Genomic DNA, 24,184 nt, shown 5'->3' with positions numbered 1-24,184 from the left:
TTCTTTAGTGAGTCTAAAGCCGGTCAGACACCAGCCCGGAAGCACAGTGCTGCACTACTTCTGTGACAACTCTAGGATTGACTTTGTGACACAGCAGGATTTTAAACAGCGTCCTGAAGCAGGTCACACGTTACACTTTAAAATACATCTGTTAACGGACAGAAATCCATTAACGGTTTCTGTATTTTGTCATTCACATTTTGTTTTTCAATGGTTGTGAATTGCACTATGGGACCTCTGCTCTGTCAACTTTTTATGCGATCTCTGCTCTGTCAACTTTTAATGTTGAAAATTCAATAGTAGTTTGAAATAATATAATGTATAATAAAAACTATATGGAGAGATAAGTCTGTAAAATAACAGAAAATATATGTAGCGTAATATACAACACCAACCCAGACAGTATCTCAATTGTTTTAAGAAAAATCAAAGTCCCATAATGCAATTCACAAGCAGAAATAAAGGGGGAAAATTAAAACATGAAATCACAAAATATGGAAAACTAATGATATTTTAACAATCTATAGGCAAGAAGTTTGGTGCAGAAGCCCCAGATTTAAAATCTTTACATTCCAAATAAAGCCAATTTGGCAGCAAATTAGTACATTTGTCTATCAAAATGGATTCTTTTTCTATTTCTAGCTTGCGCAGGCCTGCACCATCATGCTCTAAATTGTTTTGAAAATCAGATTTGCTAAAGAAATAATCGCCATATGTATTGATGAATAGTTTTTTTCTCTCCAATTCTTAGTGCTAATAAACTCTACAAGTACAGTTTTTATCAATTGACTCAAACGCTTACTTGTTTTAAAAAGAACGGCCAGAATTTGCTTCAGTTACAAAAAAGCTAAACAAAATCAATGACAAGCTTCTGTGATCTGCATTTAAAGTCTAAACCAAAGAAACATTATGAGCCAACAATAATGAAACAACCAGTTTGTCTTTATTACTGTCATTAATAATAAAGCCGAGGGAAAATACAGCACAAGTACAGTTTGATTACTAAAAGTCAATTATACTGTAACAGTGCTGCTCAAACCTTTTAGCTGATACTCAGACTAAAATGTCTTTGAAGGTTAAAACTGATCCATAAGAGGACTCGTCACAGTTCGTCCTGAAAGATCTGACTGTGGGAGAGAATCATATGTGGAGATGTTGCTCTGAAAGAGTTCCTTCATGGGGTCTGTGTTGGCTGCACTAAGAGTCCTTTGGGTGCTTTGGGCTACTTGAAATTATAATGGCCCATCTTGTTTTTTTTTTTGTTTTTTTTTGTAGCAGATGACATAGATGTAAATTAAGATGACTGAGATGACCAGCAATATGCCACAAACAACGTCTATTATTATAGGCATTATTATACTCTCTGTGTCAAAAGAAACAAATATATGAGTAAATCAGCATTAATGAAAAGCAATCCAAGCATTCAAAGCAGCCGGTCTAAATATTATAGACTAGAAAAATCCAAGACAACAACACTGTAAAAAAATGCAGGGTTCCCCACAATTCCTTCAAGTTGTCCCAACACAAATTAATTAAGTTCTTAATTGTTACACTAATTTAGGTGGATTGAACATAAAACAATTAAGTTGTCCCACAAAACAAAATTGTGTTGATTCAGCTCATTTTAAAGTATTTTGGACAAATTAAAAATCAGTTTTTGAGTGAACGATGACACAATCAACAAACCTAAACACTTAAAAAGCGTCCATATTATTACACATTCACTAATGATTACAATACATGCAGAGCATTACAAGACCAACAAACCAAAAGCTCAATTGAAAAGTACAGACAAAATAACAAGGCAAGCCATGACTCTGACAGAGGTGTCTCACTTATTATAAAAAGCAGGGCCGGAGTGGGACTCTTTTTCAGCCCTGGAGTTTCAAGCCTCAGACCGGCCCACCTCAGTTCACCACTGACTATATTAAAATAAGGTTATTTCCAATTCAGTTTCTAATTACACTATCACGTCTTTTTTTGAGAAAACTGCACTTTTAGAACTTCAAATGTTCAACAACCCTTACAGTATTATGTCTTAACAATAAAAATGAAAAAAAAAAAAAAATTGTTACTCAGACAAGGAACGAACCCAGGTTGGCCGCGTCATAATCTAACATACTAACCACTGTACCACAACAGCTGTACATTTGATGGCGACTTGTCTAGTTATATCATCATTAACCTGCATCCTGCTCACGAGGCTACGAGAAAAGAGATTAAAGAGCAGAGCTGCGGTAAAATAATGAATAAGAAGGCTGTGGTCAAGTAAATAAATAAATTATTTTTAAAAAGTGTGACTGCTGAGAGCAACCGATTCTGGAACTAGGGACACCGGCCCTCGCGGCCAAAAAACGGACCGGCCCACCGGGAATTCTCCCGGTCCTCCCGATTAGCCAATCCGGGCCTGATAAAAAGGATGACCAGAATTTCACAAACATCAGTGATCTGTACCCTAGAATATTTGGTTTAAAATGAGTTTAAATACTAAATAATGTCATTAATACTGAAGCACATATAAATTCTTCAATCATGCTGAGGGTCAGATGTAAAGCAAATGCATAGTTACCTTCAAAGACCGCTGTCACTGATCTGCTAAAGCTGCCGACAGCATTGGTTGCAGTGCAGGTCAGATTCTCAGCTGTGGACTCTGTTATAGTAAATGTTTCACTATTAACTGTGTTTGTGCCGTCACTCCAGCTGATTCTTGGTTTTGTGTTTCCTTACTTCACAAACAACCACCTCTGAATAGCCTCGTACTACAGACACTATGGAGGGCAGTTTGTGCTCATTGATTGTTGGTTTAACTATGGCAAGAAGCACAGTTTAAGATTTTGCTTTATTTACATAATTATTCTTATATTAAATATGAAAGTTTCATTTTGTATCTGATTTCTGTAACCTGACAGACTGTGATACATTGTGTTATAACCACTTAAAGTCTGCTTGCATTGGACTTGATAACAAATGTTTTCTGACAAATAACTCACAATAGACAGTGATGCAGAGAGGTTCAGATGTGTTTGTAGGAGGAGGTTGAGATCCTTCTTCTCCCAAGTTCAGCTTTGCTTCACGGCTGATCTGAGCTCCATCATCAGCTCTGTCTGGACGGATCAGGAGTTTAGATGTTTTATTGACTGGACTCTTGGTTGTGTCAGTGAAGCTAGTTTGATCCACCAGAGTTTCTCCTTTGTATTGACAGTGATACTCTGAACAGGAGCTGTTGTGAACTGATACTCCAAGGAATTAACACACGTCCATCTTCATGTAAAGATTGTACTTTATTATAAGCGCACTTGTTAACCGGAACATGCTATAACATACAACCTCGTGGTATGTTCCTCATGCATAACTAATGAGGAGTGCATTCTTAAAGGAGCCGACACATTAAAGTGTAACACTTTATAAACACACAAATCACTTATATTTATAAGACAGATCATCTGTCACAATGATCTACATCCCCTTTCTTTAGATGTAACATCTTACGAAACAAAGAAAACTTATATAACAATAAACAAATTTTCTGCATGACTTTAACTCAATCATTAATGAAAATAAGGATCACTATAATAACAACCATGTGACTAATGCAGAAAAAAATATATAATATCAGGCCTTTTTTTCCTTTTTTTTTCCTTTAAGTGTAAAAAAACAAATCAACAAAATGTAATATTGTCAGCATCACAATAACTATAGTTAACATTTGGGACATATTCAGAACGACAATCAGAGTGCCACAGAGTCTACTATTAGTAAAACTCACTGGTTATATTTAGGGTTTGGCTTAGAAATACGACCTGAACGTGTTCTATAAGGTGTACTACCAACCTTGGTAGGGGATAGTACTGTGTGCTTTGGCAAGTCAGTACCTGTGGATTTTGTTTGTGGAAAGTGTGTTTGTGGTTCAGGGGGAACACTGTCCTGTGTGTGTGTAATTGTTTTGTGAATGTCACTGTCATCAGGGTCAAACCTCGAAGGAGCAGGCTCAGTGACTTGAAGAATGTGGCGTCTGTTCCTTCTGTATGTTTTTCCATTATATTGAATGGTGTAGGAACGAGGCTCCTTGTTTACTTCCTTTACTGTGCCCAGGCGGTCATAACCCTTTGGGGTTTGCATTCTGACAACTTGTCCCTCTGCAAGTGGTTGCAGTGGTGAACTTGAGATGTCGTAGTATCGCTTTTGAGCCATCCTCTTTTTGAAGAGTTGTGCTGCGACTTGCTCGGCTTGTTTGGGAGCTGGCTCTAAGAGCTTAGAGTTGACAGGAATGGCTGACCGTGTCTGTCGTGACAGAAGCCGTTGCGCAGATGAGCCTAACGTCTCGTCACGAGGAGTGTTTCTCAGATTTAGGAGGTTGAGGAATACATCCGTCCCATCCCTGTGGGATTTCTCCATCAACTGTTTAGCACTGCGTACTGCTCTTTCTGCCAAACCATTTGACTGCGGGTATTCTGGACTGCTAGTGACGTGTACAAAGTCCCACTGTTTAGCAAAGTCTCTAAATTGTTGACTTGTGTACTGTCTGGCATTGTCAGAAATTAGTGTGTGCGGTGTGCCATGCACTGAGAAATGTCTTTTCAGTTTTCTGATTACAGCTGAGGATGTCGTATCACGGAGCAGATCAATCTCATACCAACCTGAGTATGAGTCCACAAGCACCATGTAGTTCTGACCACGCCACTCGAACATGTCTGTTGCCACTGTAGACCAGGGCAAGTCTGGAACTGGGTATGGTTTAAGTGGTTCTTTCTGTTGATGTGGCTTTGTGCTATTACAGACTGAGCATGTGATGAGTTCTGCTGTGATATCAGCTGTCATTGTTGGCCAGAAAATGATACTTCTTGCTCTGCGCTTGGTGGCATCCAATCCAGGATGTCCTCTGTGGACTATTTTGATGTATTCCTTCTGTAATGAGCGAGGAATGACTGTTTTGTGGCCTTTCATCACTATTCCATTTTCCACGACTAGTTCATCCCTGTAGGGAAAATATGGATGCAAATCAGGAGACAAGGTATGTTTTTTATTTTGCCAACCTTGTTGGATCACCGTACTGAGAGTCTGTAACACCTTATCCTCTGCTGTTTCCTTTTGCAACTCCTCCAGTCGTGCAGTGGAGATGTAACTGACAGACATGACCTCGAACGTGTCACTTTCAGCATCTGGAGGGACTTTTGTGTTTGGAGCCCGGGAAAGGGTGTCTGCAAGATACATGTGTTTGCCTTTCTTGTACACGAGAGTGATGTCAAAGCACTGTAACCTGAGCATCATTCTCTGTAATCTTGCAGGGGCAGTGTGAATGGGTTTCTTTAAAATCGTCACCAGGGGCTGGTGGTCTGTTTCAACAACCACAGATTTCCCATACACATAATCCCTGAATTTGGTGCAGGCGAATACAACAGCTAGCAGCTCCTTTTCGATCTGTGCGTATCGAGTTTCTGTGTCAGTGAGTGTGCGAGATGCATACGCGACTGGTCTGCCATCCTGCATACATGCAGCACCGAGTCCAAAACATGAGGCATCACAGGTTAATGTGACGGGTTTCTTTACATCATAGTATGACAAGACAGGTGGCGTTGTCAAACATGATTTGAGAGTATCAAATGCTTCTTGGTGTTGGTGGTACCAGCACCATGCAGTGTCTTTGTGCGTTAACTTTCTTAGAGGTGCAGCAACATCACTTAAGTTTGGAATAAACTTCCCTAGGTAATTTGCCATACCAAGGAAGCGCTGCAATGCTGGGACATTTTTTGGAGCTGGCATCTCAAAAATTGCTTTTGTTTTTGAGGGATCAGCCTTTAAGCCTTCACTAGTAAAGACATGGCCTACATAACTCACTCGGTCCAGACGGAACTTACATTTTGCAGGGTTTAGTTTGAGTTTGACATTGCGTGCTCGATTCAACACTCTTTTCAGATTAGCATCGTGTTCAGCAGCATCACGGCCTCCGATGATGATGTCATCAACGATGATAGAACAGGGGTAGCCAGAGAAAAGCTGCTCCATTGAGCGCTGGAACACTTCGCTTGCGGAGTTTATGCCAAAGGGCATACGAAGAAACCTATAGCGCCCAAACGGTGTGCTGAATGTAGTCAACATAGAGGACTTGCGGTCTAGACGTATCTGCCAGAAAGAGTTCTTTGCGTCCAGCACAGAAAACACTGTTGCTCCCGACATCTGGGATGCTACTTCCTCTACACTGCGCATCGGGTGATGAGGTCTTTTTAGGGCAGTATTGAGATCTTTAGGATTTATACACAGTCTGATTTCTTGTTTGTCTTTTTTATGCGTCACGACCATGGATGAAACCCAGTCTGTTGGCTCAGAGACTGGTGTTATGACACCCAAAGTTTCCATGCGGTCTAGCTCTGCTTTAACACGATCCTGCATGGCCAGTGGAATTCGATGTGCAGGGCGAACTACCGGCTGCACGCTTGGGTCAATTGTCATGGAGTATGTGATTGGAAGTTCTCCAAGTTCGTCAGTAAACAAGTCTTTGTATTCTTCAAGCACTTGTTCCGTGGATTTTTCCATACTGACCAGATGAACATGTGGGCTCATCGTGACAATCCCTAAATCCAGGCATGCACGAAATCCTAAAAGTGGTTGTACATCTTGATCCACCAAGAAAAACGGGAGTGAGTGTCTTTGTCCTTTTAAATTACACTGCAGTGTAACTAAGCCTTTTGTCTCAATTTTACTCCCACCATAAGCCACAAGGTTAGGTGTGTTTTCTTGCTCCACTGGTTGTATATTAGTAGCAATTCGCTTGAATGTTGTTTGTGACATGACGTTACATTTTGCCCCAGTGTCGACTTTCACCTCTATTGGAGTTTTGTTAATGTGTAAGGTTACAAATCCTTCTTCCTGCTCAGCCATGAAAGAGTTAACAGTGTCGACACACTTATCAAATTCAACGCCATCAACATAAAAAGTGTCGTCAAATGCAGGGGGCTTCTCTATTTCAAGCTCCTGAACTGCCTTTTTGTAGTTTGCTTTCTTTTGTACATATTGGCAACGCTGTCTGCAACATTTTTTGAAATGATTCATTTTTCTTGCAGTTGTGGCACAGCTGTCCAAAAGCTGGACATTTTTCTTTCTTTGCCAAATGGCTGTTTCCACAGTTTTTACAGTTATTTATAATCAGTGAATCATTCTGTTCTGTTTTAGGCTTTCGTCCTGTGTATTGGCGCCTCCTGGTGGAAACTGGACGTACTGCATCCACGTTAGTGGCCGTCTGTGGCATCGCCAATGTTTTATTACTTTCTTCAGTCATTTCATATATGCGACATATGGAGATGGCTTTGATCAGTGTTAGATCACTGTCTCTTAACAGTGCTTTCCTTAAGCCTTCACTTTTGATGCCACAAACTATCCTGTCACAGATCAGCTCGTCTGTCAAATCACCAAATTGGCATGCTTTTGCTTTGATCCTCAGATCGCTAATAAATGACTCAATAGTCTCACCTTGTTTCTGGTTTCTAGAGTGAAACTTGTGTCTCTCCAAAGTTTTGTTTTGCTGTGGGTTGCAAATTTCTCGAAACTTCCTTTTCAGGCATTCAGGATCCTCCTTTGATTCAGCGGGAGTTAAAACAGCGCCATTCTCACCCGGAGCACGCACCTCTGCTGCATAGACGAATGAACGCTCTCGTTCTATGGCCTCCGGTCCTGCGAGATTGAGGAGGATATAGGCCCTTGTCTTGGCAGGCTTATCGTGGTGTGCTGCCGCGATGAAAATGTCGTATTCCTGCTCAAAGATTCGCCAGTTGTCAGCAACATTTCCTTCGAAAGAGAGCGGGTCGGGTCTCCGAAAGCAATCCGCCATAGTCACACTATGCGGCTTTGGTAAAGAGAAAAAAAAAACTTTATGAGCAGTCTTTGCTTTCCATCAAAATGGCTTTAAACTCAGGCGAGAAATCCGTGCCGTTTTCTGACACCATGTTGTGAACTGATACTCCAAGGAATTAACACACGTCCATCTTCATGTAAAGATTGTACTTTATTATAAGCGCACTTGTTAACCGGAACATGCTATAACATACAACCTCGTGGTATGTTCCTCATGCATAACTAATGAGGAGTGCATTCTTAAAGGAGCCGACACATTAAAGTGTAACACTTTATAAACACACAAATCACTTATATTTATAAGACAGATCATCTGTCACAATGATCTACAGGAGCCACATTGTAAACGTCACACTGGAGCTTATACTGGTTTCCCTCTATCATTGTTTGATTCACAGTCCTGATGGAAACACTGTCTGAAGTCTCTGTGGAGGAAGATTCACACACTCTGAAACCTGCAGTCATCAACCTACATTTATTAGAGATTTCTGAGAATGAAAATACACAGATAATAATAACAGAGAAACTCACTGTAAACAGTAACTGGCAGATCTACTTCACACTGTTGATTGTCATAATTCAAGTAGCAGAATGGTGACTGTATCTCCCAGTCTGTCAGCTGTGACACTCTCCATGTGATCAGACTGGCTGTGGACAGGGGTACTCCTCCCACAGTGGATTCCCATCCCATCCCATGATGTGTGACAGAAGTGCTGCAGTTTACTGAAACAGAATTGCCGTACTTCACAACAACACTCCATGGGCTGATCTGAAGAGGACATTCAGCAAGTGTACCTGTTAAACACAACGAGATAAATGTGATTCAGCACACAACAGCAGAACCAGGCATGTGCACAGGTAGAGGTCACCTGTACAGAGCACATGCCATTTTTATCTGAAGTGACTTTTTAAAATAAATATTTGTTCATTAATAAATTAATACTACTGGTCCCTCTTAATGTCTGCCAGTTTTTTTTTTACGAATATATTTATAATGTTAAAGTAATGTGATGCCAGTGTTTTAATGATGGACAAATAATACATTTGCATGCTTAAGCTGGTCAAAAACCCACCCGTAACTGCATTTGAGTTTGACACAGAGGAAAAGCAACTTCTTCAGCTGTATCTGAAATCGACCCTATACCCTCAAACAGTACAAGAATTAGTCATTTTTAGTGGTGTCGAAACCATAGAAGACATTACGAAATTCACTCAATCAATTCCACAATGCAAAGTAATAATGAGTGTTCCACCCATGTACACTCAACAGCTAGACAATCCCCATAATGCAGTGCACCGTGAGTTCATGTGCCAAATGAATTATTTGAGCATAAAATGACATCTAAGCACAATACTACCCATGTGTGTAACTAAAAAAAGAAAACGATTGAATTAAAGTAACGTTTCTACATGACAGAAATCAAAAGTCTTTGTTTCATTAGGCTTCATTACAACTATTGCAGGGTCTGACTAAGGAGATGAAAATCTAATCTCTCTGAGGGGTTATCATCCAGCAAAGCACAAACAAAATAGCATCTCTTCCGGTCATTCACTAACTCATTTTATTCACTCCTTTAAGTAAACTATATTAGTGGACTAATGTATAGAATGCAGGGCTGGTCAATCCTGTTCCTGGAGAGCCACCTTCCTGCAGATTTCAGTTGCTACCCATATCAAACACACCTGATCTAATTAATTAGGACCAGAACACCACGTGATAATTACAGGCAGGACTTCGGACACAGTCTTCTTCTTCTGTGATTTTTCTTTGACAGCTTTGCAAACTGTGTGCATTAACCGCCATCTGCTGGACTGAGGTGTGATCTCTTTGCTACATTCAGAAATTCTAAAACTACATTGACTGTATTGATTGTATTTCACAGAGCAACTTCAGTGGTCCTTGTCGGCTAGTTAGGGGCAGATTGAACCATTAAGCAAAGGTAGGGGATTATCTTAAGCTACATACCTCAGTTTCCCCCATCAACCTACACACAAACAAATCTTGTTGTACCTTTCTTTATTTTATTACAAATATTAAAAGTTTGTTGAAAAATGCATCAGAATACTGAGATTATTTTAGTGTCAGACAGGAAGGGCGTGCAGCCAAGAACACCACCACTATTGGACTACTACATTATTAGCTTAATGGTACAGCTGTAGAATCGCTGAACTGATCGACAGGTAACGTGTGTACAACATAAACTGTATTAAACAGAGCTGAAAAGTAGGGAAGCTGCCCAATGAGTGTAAGACATGGGTAGAAAGAAAAACTACCAAAGGTAATGAATCCTTTTGTTCACCACAGTGAAATAGTATAGCATAACACATAAAAGTAGCTCATATATGCTATCCAGCTGGTTTTGACATCTGTCTTGCTTCTCTTGAAGTTGCAGATAAAAATACTCTGCTGTTTTTATTCCAGAATAACAGCTAAATTCACTGTCAGAAAAGATAAATGACTCTAGCTAGATTTACTGTTGTAGATGAATGCTGTGGACACCAGTGCAACTACAGCAAGATTAACAAAACTTAAACCTGACATATTGTCATGACCTGTACAGACTGTTGAATGTGGGCTTAGAGAATAAATCAGCACAGTCCACAGTACAGAGATAATGAAGCTTTCCAACGGAACACTCCAAACTTAAATTATAACAAATTATGATTATTTATTTTACAGCAGAGCTTAAAACATGTTTAGACTAATTTCATAACATCTCTCGGAACCAAAAAGGTTGAGATTAAACGCACAAACCTAAGAGATCCAGAAGCTGTGAAACTGCAAAGAGAGAAACAAGTCCGAAGAAATGCTGAAGCATGTTGTGTCTGATCAGGAAAGCTGAACTATGCTGTAAATCAACTTTATCACTGTCACTTTGAATGGAAGGTCTATGACTGCTGCTTGTCGAAGCTTGAGCGAGTTGAGAAGAGAAGTGTTTTTGAGGTGAAATTATTGACTGCAAAATAGAGAAATGAAACCAAACCATTTCTATAAATATAGACTGAATCCTCAGAATGAGTGAAAGATATACCCTAACCAAATCAACAGATCATCAGTGTAGTGGCTCACGAAAACAAGACAGAATAAAAAAAAAAGACCTCTTCAGATCAAGCCTCAGCCTCATATCCTCTATGGATCACCATCCTTAGGGGTTAGAGCAATAGTAACTGGATGCAGCTTTTATGATGCAAGCTGAAATTGCATCACTCAGCAATGCAATATCAGACACAATGCACTCAAATGGAGCGAGTGACATCACTGTGAGGGTGGGGTTAGGTGAGCCCATTAAAAAGCATTGGATGCAGGTCAGATTGCACTTCACCAGGTCGGCAACCAGACCCCTCTCGGTTAGAGTGCCTTAACCCACATCTGTCTGGATCCACCTTGGTCAGATGACACCCTGCTATTTTCAAAGCCTTTCAGACCTCTGGATGTGGCTCAGGTGTCCACGGCTTTGGCTCCACTTTTGTCTTCATCCACTTCCGCTCCACCACAGTCCTCCAACCCCAAAGCTCTGGCTAGATCATTCTTTCATCTGATTTTCTACTGCCAAATCTTCCATGGGCATTCCATCATGAATTTTAGAAATGAAACCACCTATTTTGCTGTTGTGTTATATTTAGTGTTACAAATTAAAGGATTATCTTTGTTTTGTTACAGAAATTTGCCACAGCCGTATCACTCTACATTAAACTGGTTGCCCACTGAAGGTAAACAGGGTTGTGGCTGGCCAGTAGGCCACCTGGGAAAACTAGGTTGCCGTTGATAGCTAGTAAGGCGTGAGTGTATTTACCCAGTGATCTGTGCGGGTTGCAGAATCTGAAATTTGTGATAACCTGTCTGTGCTTTAAATAAGATCAGTCATATATTATATCATGTTTTGTTTTTGTTTTGTTTTGTTTTGTACTGGTAATTTCATTATTCATTCATTCATTTTCTTTTCGGCTTAGTCTCTTTATTAATCTGGGGTCATCACAGTGGAATGAACCACCAACTTATCCAGCAAATATTTTATGCAGCGAATGCCCTTCCAGCTGCAAACCATCACAGGGAAACACCCATACATTCTCATTCACAGCACACATACACTACAGACAATTTAGCCTATTCAATTCACCTGTACCGCATGTCTTTGGACTGTGGGGGAAACTGGAGCACCAGGAGGAAACCCACGCCAACATAGGGAGAACATGCAAACTCCACACAGAAATGTCAACCTTTCTGTGACCTTCGTGCTGTAAGGCGAGAGCGCTACCCACTGCGCCACCGCGTCACCCCAGCAGGAGAGATGTTAAAGAAATTGTTGTTGTTTTAACATTGTTTACTTTTCCCCCCAAAACAGACAATATTCACAGTAAGATAAATAGATAATTCACAAATTAATTGTTAATAACAGTGTTCTGCAGGCTTCCTGGACGATATAACATTCAAAGTGCAGTTTGGCATATTCTGGGCTCAAGTGCTTTTCTGTAAATGTAGTACGTCTAGACTATATTTTATTAATAAACTGTAAATGAAGTAATTTTTTTATGTCCTTGTGTTCATTAATTACTTTATATTAAATTGTTTTTTTTTTCAATGCTTTTTAAGGGGAGAAAATGTGTAATTTCAACTTTCATATTCTGGGCTATATTTTGCTTGTCTGTAAACAGCAGGCTTATAATGTGTAGTGAATTTGTTAATCCATGGTCTCATACAGCACACAGTTTTAAATACTAGAAAAAGAAACAAAAAATACAAATTTAATTTATTAATTTACAATTTCTGATATCAATTTAGCAAATGTAAAGTTGAAAAAAGAAAGAGAAATGGAAAAATCACTTTATTAAGTACATGAAAAAAAGGAAAACAAAAATTTGGTTTAATTTATTTTTACATTTTCATCATTTGGTCTGAAATTTTTACTGTAAAGTGTTACAGGGACCAACACAGAACTCAGCTGAGATAACTGGAGGATACAACAGAATAGTCCAAAAACTGGTCAATGGTGTTCACAGTAACATTTAGAAGATCTGAGTTGAGAGAAGTTGATTTTGCTGTTCTGTTGTTAAAAACAAAACTTCTTGCATTCCCAAACACTTCTTGTATGATGCTCACATTCACAAACACAAAAGATTTTCAAAAGCTGTGCAACAAATTAATAATGCTGAATAACTTGTGAATGGTTTTTTACAGGGTGGGAAACAAACCTAAGACACTAAAGATCTACATCAAAAATAGTACCATACATAGTAGTATTCATTTGATTTTGTGGAAATAATGTTCATCTTAATAGCAACTGCAGCAGAAAAATGTAGTATTTTGATAATGCATAAAACAGTGGATTATATTTGTAACAGTTAAATATCCTCAACAATTAAACTATTAATATGTTAATACACTGATAGATTATACATGATCTTATATCATGACAATAAAAATAATCTTTTTCAGGGATCATCAGATGCTAACATCTCAAAGCAAGACATTATTAGGATACAGCGGTTCCCTGATTGTGCATATCAAGCCTCACAGCCTTCCTGATAGGTGAACCGCTACAAGTTCACATATTTTAAATGAGTTTCCAGTACATTAGTCCAAGTGTACGAAGGGTATCAAACACAGTAGTATCAAGTCGAAGGGCTGGCGGCAGGCAAACACAGGGTGAGTAAGCAGGCGTGGGTCAGAGGCTGGCAGCAAGGATCAAAGTCAATATTTAGGCTAGGGTTCAGGGCAGGCAGCAGGCAAGACAAGGTCGAGATCCAGTCCAGGTAAGCAATGGGAAAGCAGGCTATGACGAGTCACACTCAGTGGTGTTTGCTGTGGCAGAACAAGACTTCACACTGAGGTGTGTGTGTGCTGCTTATATGTGTGAGCATGGTGATTAGGAGATGTGCTGCAGGTGTGTGCGACAATCAGTCAGTGGGGATGACGTAATGTCAAAAGTCCGATGATGATGACCTCTGCTGGCCTGCACGGGGAATGACTGAGACCGAGTCGGTGACACCAAGACTGGAGAAAATGAAATTAAATTCAGCGACTTATTCTCTCCTACGAGACAAACGTGGATGGAACCACCAGAAGGCAAGAGCCTGTGACAAAAACAGAAAGTGTTACTGACTGTACTACTGGAAACAACACACAATGAATCTCAATGCTTCAGAGTTAAATAAACTTCTAAAGCTGTTCTCTTATAAACAAAGATTCTAAATATTTTTTTTTAAATGAGAAAGGTTTTTCATGGAACCATTATATCAATAAAGAGCTCTCATTTTGAGTGTACAGAGGAGTGACTGGTTTTACAGCCAGAAACCAAACATGACAAACCCCTGCATCTCACAACCAGGAGAATACAATTACAGTTATAAAACCGCAAATGTGCAGTCAATTCATTTATTAATGTATCGAGAGTAATACCATCTCACTTGTAACCCACATGTAGATCATACGATGAACACTTTGCTGTCTTCTCCCAGATAGTTTGCAGCGGTGCAGGTGTAGTTTCCTGGACTGAGTGTGGAGGACTGGATCACTGAGGAGCTGATCTTCTCTATCAGATGCTTCGAGTGCCATGTGTACACAGCCGCCGGGTTTGCCTTCACTGTACAGTTTAAAGAGACATCATCACTCTGACTGATCTTCTCTGTGGACCTGGAGTGTTTTGGTTTATCTGAGGAGCACATAGGAACAAATTTTCAGCACTACAGCAAAGACATGATGAGAAGCTGCTATTAATACATCAGTGAAATTACTGAGTAACTGATCATTTTTAATCTAGTAATTTAATTCATAGTACTATATGATCAAATTGTTGTAGAACTCTAAATATGAGAGTCGAACAGACCAAAAGGTCCTAATGAACTTGCAAGTTTAGCATTATAAAAGCTTACAGTGAACTTTAATGCTGAAAGACTTTGATGTAACTGTAGGAGGATGTTGAGGTCCTTCGTCTCCCAAGTTCAGCTCTGCTTCACACCTGTACTGAGCTCCATCATCAGCTCTGTCTGGACGGATCAGGAGTTTAGATGTTTTATTGACTGGACTCTTGGTGGTGTCAGTGAAGTTGGTTTGATCCACCAGAGTTTCTCCTTTGTACCAGTTGACAGTGAGTTTTTGAACAGGAGCCACATTGTGAACGTCACACAGGAGCTCATACAGGTTTCCCTCTATCATTGTTAGATTCACAGTGCTGATGGAAACACTGTCTGGAGTCTCTGTGGAGGAAGATTCACACACTCTGATACCTGCAGTCATCAACCTACATTTATTAGATATTCTGAGAATTAAAAGACAAAAGGTAATGACAGAGGAACTCACTGTAAACGGTGACTGGGAGAGCTACTACACACTGTTGTTTGTCATAGTTTATGTAGCAGAATGGTGTATATATGTCCCAGTCTGTCAGCTCTGACACTCTCCATGTAATCAGACTGGCAGTGGACAGGTGCACTCCTCCCACAGTGGATTCCCATCCCATCCCCATATGTGTGACAGAAGAGCTGCAGTTTACTGAAACAGAATCGCCGAACTTCACAACAACACTCTGTGGGCTGATCGGAAGAGGACATTCAGCAAGTGTACCTGTTAAACATAATGAGATAAATGTGATTCAATATATAAGAGCTGAACAGAATTTTGCAAGCAGACATGCTTCGAAAGTTTTGTAAATTATAGAGGAAGGCTGATTAGTTATTTACCCAAAAGCTAACTTTTTTTTTTTTTTTTTTTTTGCTGTTGAAGTCTTTTAATTGTCATAATCATTACATGCACAATATTTGAAAAAAAAAAACAATAAAAATTTAAACAAGTCATCTAAAAGAAATGAAGCACTCCAATTTAAAACTTCAAGCTTTTAAATATGATAAAATTCACATTAATATAATAATAAAGCTTAAAACATATTTAAACATTCTTTAAAACGCATCTTAAAAAAAAACACAGTATTAATTAAACACACAAACCTGAGAAACTGATAAGCTGTGCAAGTGCAGAAAGAAAAAAAAGTCCAAAGAAATTCTGAAACATATTGCATATAATTAGGAAAACTGATCTGAACAATGTTGTAGATCAACTTTATTGCTGAAACTTTGACTGTAAGGTCAATGACTTCAGTTCATCAAAGCTTTAGTGGGTGGAAATGAACAGAGTTTTCGAGAGATGTTAACCCATTTGTGCCCAAATTTTTCTAAATGGTTTCATGCATGCTTGTTAACAGTATCCCATATAAACATGTTTTGTATTTATTCTCCCCAGGTTTGAATTTTTTTTGTTGCTAGAAAATAGTATTTGAATATGCGGCAACTATGATAGCCGGTGGGCAATTATGTTGTATGCACACTTCAAAGTAAAATTTGAACAGGAGGAGAACATTTGGCATTCTAACTCAAAACAACTGTACTCGACAGACCAATTCCTATTCATAAACGAATTTATTACTTAAAAGTCAAAGGTTATTTGACGTAACCACCCCCGAAAACATATCTTTTAGCATATAATATAATAATTGTGAAAACACAAAGAACTAATCCATTTGTCCTAAGGCCGGCTCACACTGTGAGATTTCAGCAACAATTTTGACATCTGAGACAAGTTTGGGAAGTCCTAAAAGATTCCTGAAATCCTAGGCTAAATCTGGTGATCTTTGATTGTTGGTTCGACATGTTCATAGACGGCTGCTTAATTCCTGTTGGGATCAGATTTTTCCTCTGGTGAAGTTCTGGCAGTGTCAGACGATTTCAGACACTTTCCTGCTGTAAGACAACAGCTGGGATGAGCATCAATCCAATAACCAATAGGAGCTCCGAATTTGATGGCGCAATCCATGTGACAATGCAAATGACCACGGGGAAATGTCGAAACAGTTTTTTTCTTCCTGGTTTTGTTATTGAGACATGCCGTGTGCAAAATTGACGCTACAGATTGTTTAGGCTTGCTGTGAGGAATCATTTCAGAACGCGGCATAGTAAAAGTGTTATGGGTGTCACGCATTTTTTTGGCGTGTCCTCTTTGTCGTTCAGTCTGACTTTATGACAGCTGAGATCTTACAGTGTGACATGGGAGCCATGTTCGTTCAGTCTGACATGCTACAATCATTCAGGATTATAAAAAAAATCGCACAGTGTGAGCCGGCCTTTAGTGTGATGAAACGCACATTAATAGCACTTAAACTCTTTCAAGTGCATAAAAACACTTTAAACTTCACCAATCAGATGATTCCTGAGCCCATATAAAGTAAATACCCTAAGTTCCATATAACAGCCATCTTCGTTTCGAAGAATCCCCCTTCCACCATTGCTCCTCCTCCTTTCCAAGATGGGTGGCATGGTGGCCCAGTGGTTAGCAATGTTGCTTCACAGCAAGGCCGTCACTGGTTCTAGTCCTTACCAAGCCAGCCAACGTTTCTTTGCGGAGTTTACACGTTCTTCCCATGCTCACGTGGGTTTCCTTCGTGTTCCCTGGTTTCCTCCCACCATCCAAAAACATGCAAAGTTAATTGCTTAAGTTAATTGACTAATCCAAATAGGCACCATAGACATGCTCCTAGTACGTAGTTATCTCTTAAGAGCAATCACCATCTGTTCATTAGCTACTACAGCAGGGGAGTTCTCGAGATCTACCTGAGGGCTCGAGGATCTTATGAGCTCAGAGCTTTCTCCCAAGACAGCATGCCAAAGAAGCTTTATAATCAATCATCAGCTGAGTGTGAACTCTTGAACCTTGATTTATCAATTTATTTATTAATCTGGGGTCCCCACAGCGGAATGAACCGCCAACTTATCCAGCATATGTTTTATGCAGCGGATTCCATTCCAGCTGCAACCCATCTCTGGGAAACATCCATACACTCTCATTCACACTCATACACTACGGACAATTTAGCCTCGCCAATTCACCTGTACCGCATGTCTTTGGACTGTGGGGGAAACCAGAGCACCAAGAGGAAAACCACGGAAACGCAGGGAGAACATGCAAACTCCACACAGAAACACCAACTGACCCAGTCGAGGCTCGAACCAGCGACCTTCTTGCTGTGAGGCAACAGCACTACTACGAATAAATGTTTCTCAACAAACATAATAATAATAATAATAAAGAATTTTAGCAACATGAAATTTGTCTTTATCTAGGAGAGTTTAACTCCATTTTGCATCCTGTAATTAGGAGTAGGAAGTTGAAAGCATCGAGCAATAGGAATGAAGTCAATTGCATCTTTTTTATTTTTATTTTTAATCTTATATTTGGTTGTTTACTTGCATGTCATCGAGAAATCAAATATAGATAACATGTAAAAAATTACTTCAATATGAAAATTGGCAACTATGAACTTAGCTATAGCTGCCGGTGGGCTCCAATGCAGAACTGAAACCAAATGAAAGGAACCCTATTCAACAAATCATCAGTGTAGAGGTGCATTCCAAAAAAAAAAAAAGACCTTGAAAAAGAACTTGACGACGCAGTGGCGCAGTGGGTAATGCTGTCATCTCACAGCAAGAAGGTCGCTGGGTTGCTGGTTCGAGCCTCGGTGTTTCTTTGTGGAGTTTGCTTATTCTCCCTGCATTCGCGTAGGTTTCCTCCGGGTGCTCTGGTTTCCCCCACAGTCCAAAGACATGAGGAACAGAATACATTCAGTAATGTAATGCTACTGTTCTCCTTCGGATGGGGAACTTCAATGCTATAGTGGATTTAATCCACTTATGGGAATTTCGTTCAGAAAGCCAATTGTCTGAAAGAGTATATAAACAGGCCAATGGAATGCCAATGAATTGGCAGCGTCAGCTTGCGCACCTGATTCTTGTTGCAATCAAATTTAGCAATATAAGCACAGGGAAAGCAAGGAGAGGCATCCTTTTTTCTTCAGAGACTTCACAGCCTTCTGAGAGAGTCGATGAGGGTTCATCATCAGCGATTCTGAGCTAACGATATCGTTCTTCCGGTCCAACGTGTGATACATGCTGGGTTTCTCCCTTGCCTGGCATTCTTTGGGTCCGGTGTATATTGCACTTTCACCTAAAAGAGCAACACAGTCATGCAGCACGTCCTTTTCAGGACATTGATCCGACCGTGCATTTCTGGATGCGGTGGTTTTCTGCCCCTGGATGATGGGCACGAGCACTGCGTTGCACGTCTGGTGTCCAGCTTGTTAATGCGGTGCTTGCGGGCAGTGCATGCCATCACTGCGGCGGCATGTCTGTTGCGCAGTTAAGATCACGGGTTACTCTTGCAAAAGAGCCATCCACCCAAGATGTCTCCCGCTCCACGGCTGGCCACTCGGGCAGATCTGAGGGTTACAGTGGGATTAAATCTGCCGCCCTCGGGCTTGTGGACCTCTCGCTCCTCCACGGGCTCCATCCAAGCTTCGAGTGACATAGCCTCCCATACCTTACTTCCCGGAAGTGCACAATGGGCTCAAACAGTCTGTAGGCCACATTTCTCTGCTCAATCTGCGTGCGTCCCTGTCACACTACCCTTGTTTGGTGAGCAGGTCTCCAGATTGAGAGTGCCATTGCGAGCCCGCATGGTTCCTCTTTCTCCTGGAATATGCCTCGTCTCTTGTCCAAAGCGTGTTGTTTTTTTGCCTCCCTGAAGCCAGAGCCCACACAGCCGTGGGCTAGGCTGCTTCCACCCTGCATGCTATGGTCCATGCACACGCGCTGGCCCAGCTTCATAACGGTGGTTCCAACCCAGGCTTGTTACAAGCCCTGCACCGCACCCGACTGAGCTCCACTTACCTCAAGTCTGATTTAATTATTATGTAATTTCTAACAAAATCTGGTCATCCAAGAAACACCACAGCAAGTGAACTTTTGGGGGAGTTCATTGTGCTTCTAAATAATTTTGAGCTACTATTGGTCCGTAGTGATTACACAAACAGTGGGTGTCTTCTGAAACTTTGAAGCTTTTTATGAAGTGCAATTTGTTCCCCCCAATTAATTTCTCATTCCACAGAGGTCTGACAGGAGAACAAAATCCAAAACAACAACAATATGTCAGCAACATAAACATCAACAAACAAGGAGAATAAAGTGGCAGAGCTGGTACAGATGTGTTCGCACCTTCACAATCACTTGCTAAAGTTTAAAGACAGGGGTGTCACACACCAGATAAGATGAGCCACCTTGTTACACCACATCTTATGAAGCTGTAAACATTGTTTCATTCGATGTTTGTCAGCAGCAAATGGAGAGAAAAAATATATGTGATGAAGTGATTCTTCTTGTGCAGCAGGCTGGAGGAGGCTGACAGATGTTTGAATAATGTGTGACAGAACTGTTCTTCTGTCTCAGGCCCCGTTTACACTAGTGCGTTTTAGTTTTAAAACGGCGTTGTAGAATGAAAATGATCCGCGTCCACACTCGCGTTTTACCCAGCGTTTCTGAACAGCTCTCCGTCCACACCAAAACGCTGAAAATGCACATCACGTGACCACACACACACTCTCGGGCAAGCGCTCCAGCATTTCTACCCAGATGAGAGCTCTGCTTGTCGGACTGCTCATCCAGCATCTCCCGCTGGATCTAATCTCACTATATTTGCTAAACGTGATATTTCATTCATGTTGTTGTCTTATTTAACGACATAGGCCAATTCCCTGACTTTGGTCATTGGAATCTATTAAGTTACTTGTTCACGGGTAACATGTTTTGGTTAAGTGCAAAGATAAGTTAATGATTAATCCAGGTATATTGACTGATCGCTTGCCTTTATTTCCTACAATGTATAAACTTATTGTATGTTATACTTTTATAATTGTCGATTATTAAAACTGATATTCAGCAAAAGAGAGGGTGCGTTTCGTATTTTTACTGAAATTGAAAAGAGGCAGTTGTCGGCTCCGTTTTGTTATAAATATCCACACAGTGAAGATGACGCTCATATATGCAGCACGACGCCTCAACATTTCTGCTGTCTGTTAAGTTTTCTAATATTAAAAAGAAAATAGGCAGTTCCTTAAATCATGTTTACATTTTATTGTTGAGAAAGTGAAACAACGTAGCCAAGGTGATGTGTATGAAGTTATAAAGTACACTGTTCCCTTTGAAGATTTACGCGTGTCCTCGGTATGTTTTCCATATCAAACTGGGAAGGGGGAGACTGCAGCCTTGATCAAACTTGCGAAGTCTTAACTTACAAGAAGAGGATGCGAGACTGAACTGTGTGTGTTAGGCTACTTAATATTGAGGAAAAGCCCCAATCAGATAGGCGAACGTTTGCAGCCCCGCCTCCGTTTTCAGATGTCTCCGTCTTTCCCCATCCACACTGAGACGGAGCAGCAGCGTTTCAGAATGAAAACGGCCTCTCCAGCGTTTTCAAAAAGCTCCGTTTTCGGCGCTCGAGAACTCCGGCGTAGTGTGGACGGATGGCGTAACCGTAGCAAAACTTATGCGTTTTCAAACTAAAACGCACTAGTGTAAACGGGGCCTCAGCCACCATCGTTGTTGTGTTTAGGGGTACACGCATAAAGCATGACCTCTATGAGCGTTACACATTTACTACTGCAGTGCAGTGGGGGTATCGGAAGGTTTGAAAACTCCACCATCTCTCAGGCTTTTCAAACTTCTTTTTGCTCTCAAACAAAGAATGAAAACAAACTGTGACACTGAGCGGCATTCTGGGCCTCATCTCTCTGGATCTGCCTTGGTCAGATGACACAAGCCTTTCCAGACCATCATCATCTTTGTCCACTCTAATTCCACCACATCCCTCCAATCACCCTGCTCTACCTAGGTCATTCATTCATTCATTCATTCATGGGATTTTCCACTGCCAATCGTTCATTGGCACCCTATGTAAATATTTATACATATACATTTAGTTTTCCATATTTTAAACATCATATTTCATTTTTTTAACAAAACCTACTGTTAGCATAATAACATGAATGAATTTTGTGGCTCCCAACACTAGGTGTGTCATGGTTTATGGGTCTGTGTGTTACTTCTGTATGTTATGTGTCATGCCATGTGTGTTGTTGTGTGCGAGGGTGTGTGTTTGTTTACCTTTTTACGTTGACAGTCTGCTTTCCAGTCAGCTGACTTAATCAGCACCCACCAGCTGATCCTGATTTCACTGGCTATTTATTCAGTCTGTGGTTACTGCTTGTCATCAGTCCGTTATTGTTCTTGTGCCTGTCTGTTGTTGTCAGAATTCTCTGTGTTCTGATCGTCGGACGTTGACTTAATTTAGCCTGTTGGTATCCTTTGTTTTGGACACTTTTTTGTGTTCTCTGGCTTCCAGCCTGTTTGTATCCCTCGATACTTTGTTTACTTTTCATTTAATAAATCATTCGCAATTGTCTGGTGACGTGACAAGGTGCAGTTCAGCATATTCTAGGTTCATCTGCTTTCCTATGAATTACTAGGTCTAGACTATATTTTATTAATACACTGTAAACAGTGTGATTTTTATATGTGTCTTAATCAAGTCATAGTATACATTTTCGTTGCACTGCTTTTGCATGGGGAGAAAAATTGTAGCCTGTAATTTAGTGTGGGGGCTATTTCATATTCAAGGCTACAGACCATTTTGAGGAATGCAAACAATGATAATGGTCCTAATGTATTTCCTGTTCAACATTTTTATTTTCTATAGCTTCCTAGAATCCAAAAAGGTCCATGTATTGATAAATAATCGTATGATATCTGTTTTAACAAGCAGGTAATGTTTGAAGGCCAATGACATGACCATATTGAAATGGTCTATATTCTGCTTGACTGTAAATACAGGTCTTTATTATTGTGTATTAAATCCCCACTCTTATACAGCCCATATATCAAACAAATTGAGCAAAAGAGAAGCAGAGAAAATGACTCAGATTTAATGTATGCATTTACATTTTTAGAAGTCACAAATTAACAAATGAAAAAGAAATTTAGAAAATGGCATTCATTTTATTTTAAATAACTTGTAAAGTGTTAGATGAAGCGATACAGCGCTTAGCTGTGGAAACTGCAGGATAAAACAGAATAATCCAGGAACTGGTCAACGATGTTGATCCAAAGAAACACTTACAAAATCTGAGTTGAGAGAAGTTGATTTTGTTCTGATTTATGTTCTGTTTTTCCAAACAAACTTTGTGCAATGCTCACATTCACAAACACAAAAGAAATTTAAAAGCTGTGCAACAAATAATGCTGAATAACTTGTGAGAGTTTGTAAAGGGTGAGAAACAAACCTGATACACTGAAAGCTACTGACATCATAAACAGCAATATAAAAAAATGCCAAGTCACATCATATTCATCTGCTTATTTGGAAATATTGTCTATCTTAAAGCAAAATACAGCAACATTAACATAGGCTGCAGAAAAATTGACTATTTTGAAATTGCATAAAATAGCAGATTGTACAGTATTTGTATAAGTTAAATGTATTTGTGTCTGTCACGTTTGGCGTGATCAAAACAGTACAAAAACAAAAAAGGTGCGGATCCAAGTGCAGATATTTATTTACAGTGCAACAAACAAGGTGATCAAAATACAAAGTAACAAACGACCAAACTAGAAACTAAAACAGAGACAAGGCTCAGAAACAATAACTTTACAAACTAGACTGTAGCAAAAAATACAAGAACAAGAAACTCGGTAGCAAGACTTACTAGAACTGGGGACAAGAACGACAAGGAAGACAAAGTAGACAAACGACGCGATCACAAACATAGGTGGAATGGTTGAATATATAGTCCAGATAATCAACAGTAACACAAAACAGATATGACAGGTCAGTGTATATGTTCCGGTGTATGTATGGAAATGTAGTTCTTTTCCTGGGACGCTGTAGTGCCTTCAAAGTCCTAGTGCACTACAGCGCCCACAGGTGGTCACTGACGGATGTGACATTACCCTCCCTCTAAAGAGCGGCTTCCAGACGCTCCCAGACTGGTTCCAAGAGGGGAGGCGGAGCGGAGCAGGAACAAAGGGAGGGATGGGAGGGCCAGCTCAGGGTCAGTCTGTGGTTCAGGCGCCCCGGCAGGAAGCCAGGGTGCGGCCGGGGAATCCATCCCATACAGTGGGAAGGACCACCAGGGAGGGGCGGGGGGGGGGGTGTTGGGAGGTTCAAAAACAGTTAACCATCACTCAGTCTTTTCAAACTTCTTTTTGCCCTCAAACAAAGAATGAAAATGAACTGAAACATTGAGCTTCTTTCTGGCTGTCAACCCCCTGGATCCGTGTTGGTTAGATCAGTGGTTCTCAAACGTTTTTCATCAAGAACCACCTCAGAAAAAAATTGTCTCTCCAAGTACCACCAAAATGAGCAGTATTGAAATACAATAGCGTAGTAGGCCCAGTAAAGCAGCTACAACTCTGCAGTTAAAAAACATGGCAGATTACATTAGAAATATAGCCTATATGTCATTTATGA

The 24,184-nt window shown here is 40.3% G+C and overlaps 1 protein-coding gene and 1 long non-coding RNA gene across 8 annotated transcripts; both read right to left on the bottom strand.

Moving 5' to 3' along the window:
• Positions 1-921: 921 nt before the first annotated feature.
• LOC147846017 (uncharacterized) lies at positions 922-10,813 on the bottom strand. 2 transcript variants are annotated; one of them, XR_015481175.1, is made up of 6 exons: positions 10,601-10,813; positions 8,377-8,640; positions 8,213-8,270; positions 2,991-3,230; positions 2,570-2,807; positions 922-1,363 (listed from the first exon to the last, which is right to left on the bottom strand). It is a non-coding gene; the product is annotated as an uncharacterized LOC147846017 (long non-coding RNA). The 2 variants fall into 2 exon arrangements; XR_015481174.1 differs by lacking the exon at positions 10,601-10,813 and adding an exon at positions 8,919-9,217.
• A 1,836-nt stretch (positions 10,814-12,649) lies between these two features.
• Positions 12,650-15,968, bottom strand: sc:d0202. Of its 6 annotated transcripts, none has more exons than NM_001098252.3 (5): positions 15,787-15,906; positions 15,143-15,406; positions 14,716-15,039; positions 14,262-14,495; positions 12,650-13,917 (listed from the first exon to the last, which is right to left on the bottom strand). In NM_001098252.3, exons 1-4 carry the CDS (start codon positions 15,848-15,850, stop codon positions 14,269-14,271), a joined length of 879 nt encoding a protein of 292 aa, NP_001091722.2. In that variant the 5' UTR covers positions 15,851-15,906; the 3' UTR covers positions 12,650-13,917; positions 14,262-14,268. The 6 variants fall into 6 exon arrangements, with proteins under 6 accessions (NP_001091722.2, XP_087099279.1, XP_087099278.1 ...); XM_087243153.1 differs by having other exon boundaries at positions 12,656-13,917; positions 14,251-14,495; positions 15,787-15,968; XM_087243152.1 differs by having other exon boundaries at positions 12,656-13,917; positions 14,243-14,495; positions 15,787-15,954.
• Positions 15,969-24,184: the final 8,216 nt, after the last annotated feature.

The sequence above is a fragment of the Danio rerio genome, chromosome 3, assembly GCF_052040795.2.
Source record: "Danio rerio strain M-AB ecotype USA chromosome 3, GRCz13ab, whole genome shotgun sequence".
NCBI classification, from domain to species: Eukaryota; Metazoa; Chordata; class Actinopteri; order Cypriniformes; family Danionidae; genus Danio; species Danio rerio.
Note: the sequence above shows the minus strand (reverse complement) of the source record. Positions and strands in the feature narration are given on the sequence as shown.

Coding starts and splice junctions, on each gene's coding strand:
- sc:d0202 (XM_087243150.1), bottom strand. CDS start 15,850: ATGTTTCAGAATTTCTTTGGACTTTTTTTTCTTTCTGCACTTGCACAG. Junction 15,070..15,142: donor TCTCCCAGTCACCGTTTACA/GTGAGTTCCTCT, acceptor TGATGACTGCAG/GTATCAGAGTGTGTGAATCT. Junction 14,496..14,715: donor TTTCAGCATTAAAGTTCACT/GTAAGCTTTTAT, acceptor TGTGCTCCTCAG/ATAAACCAAAACACTCCAGG.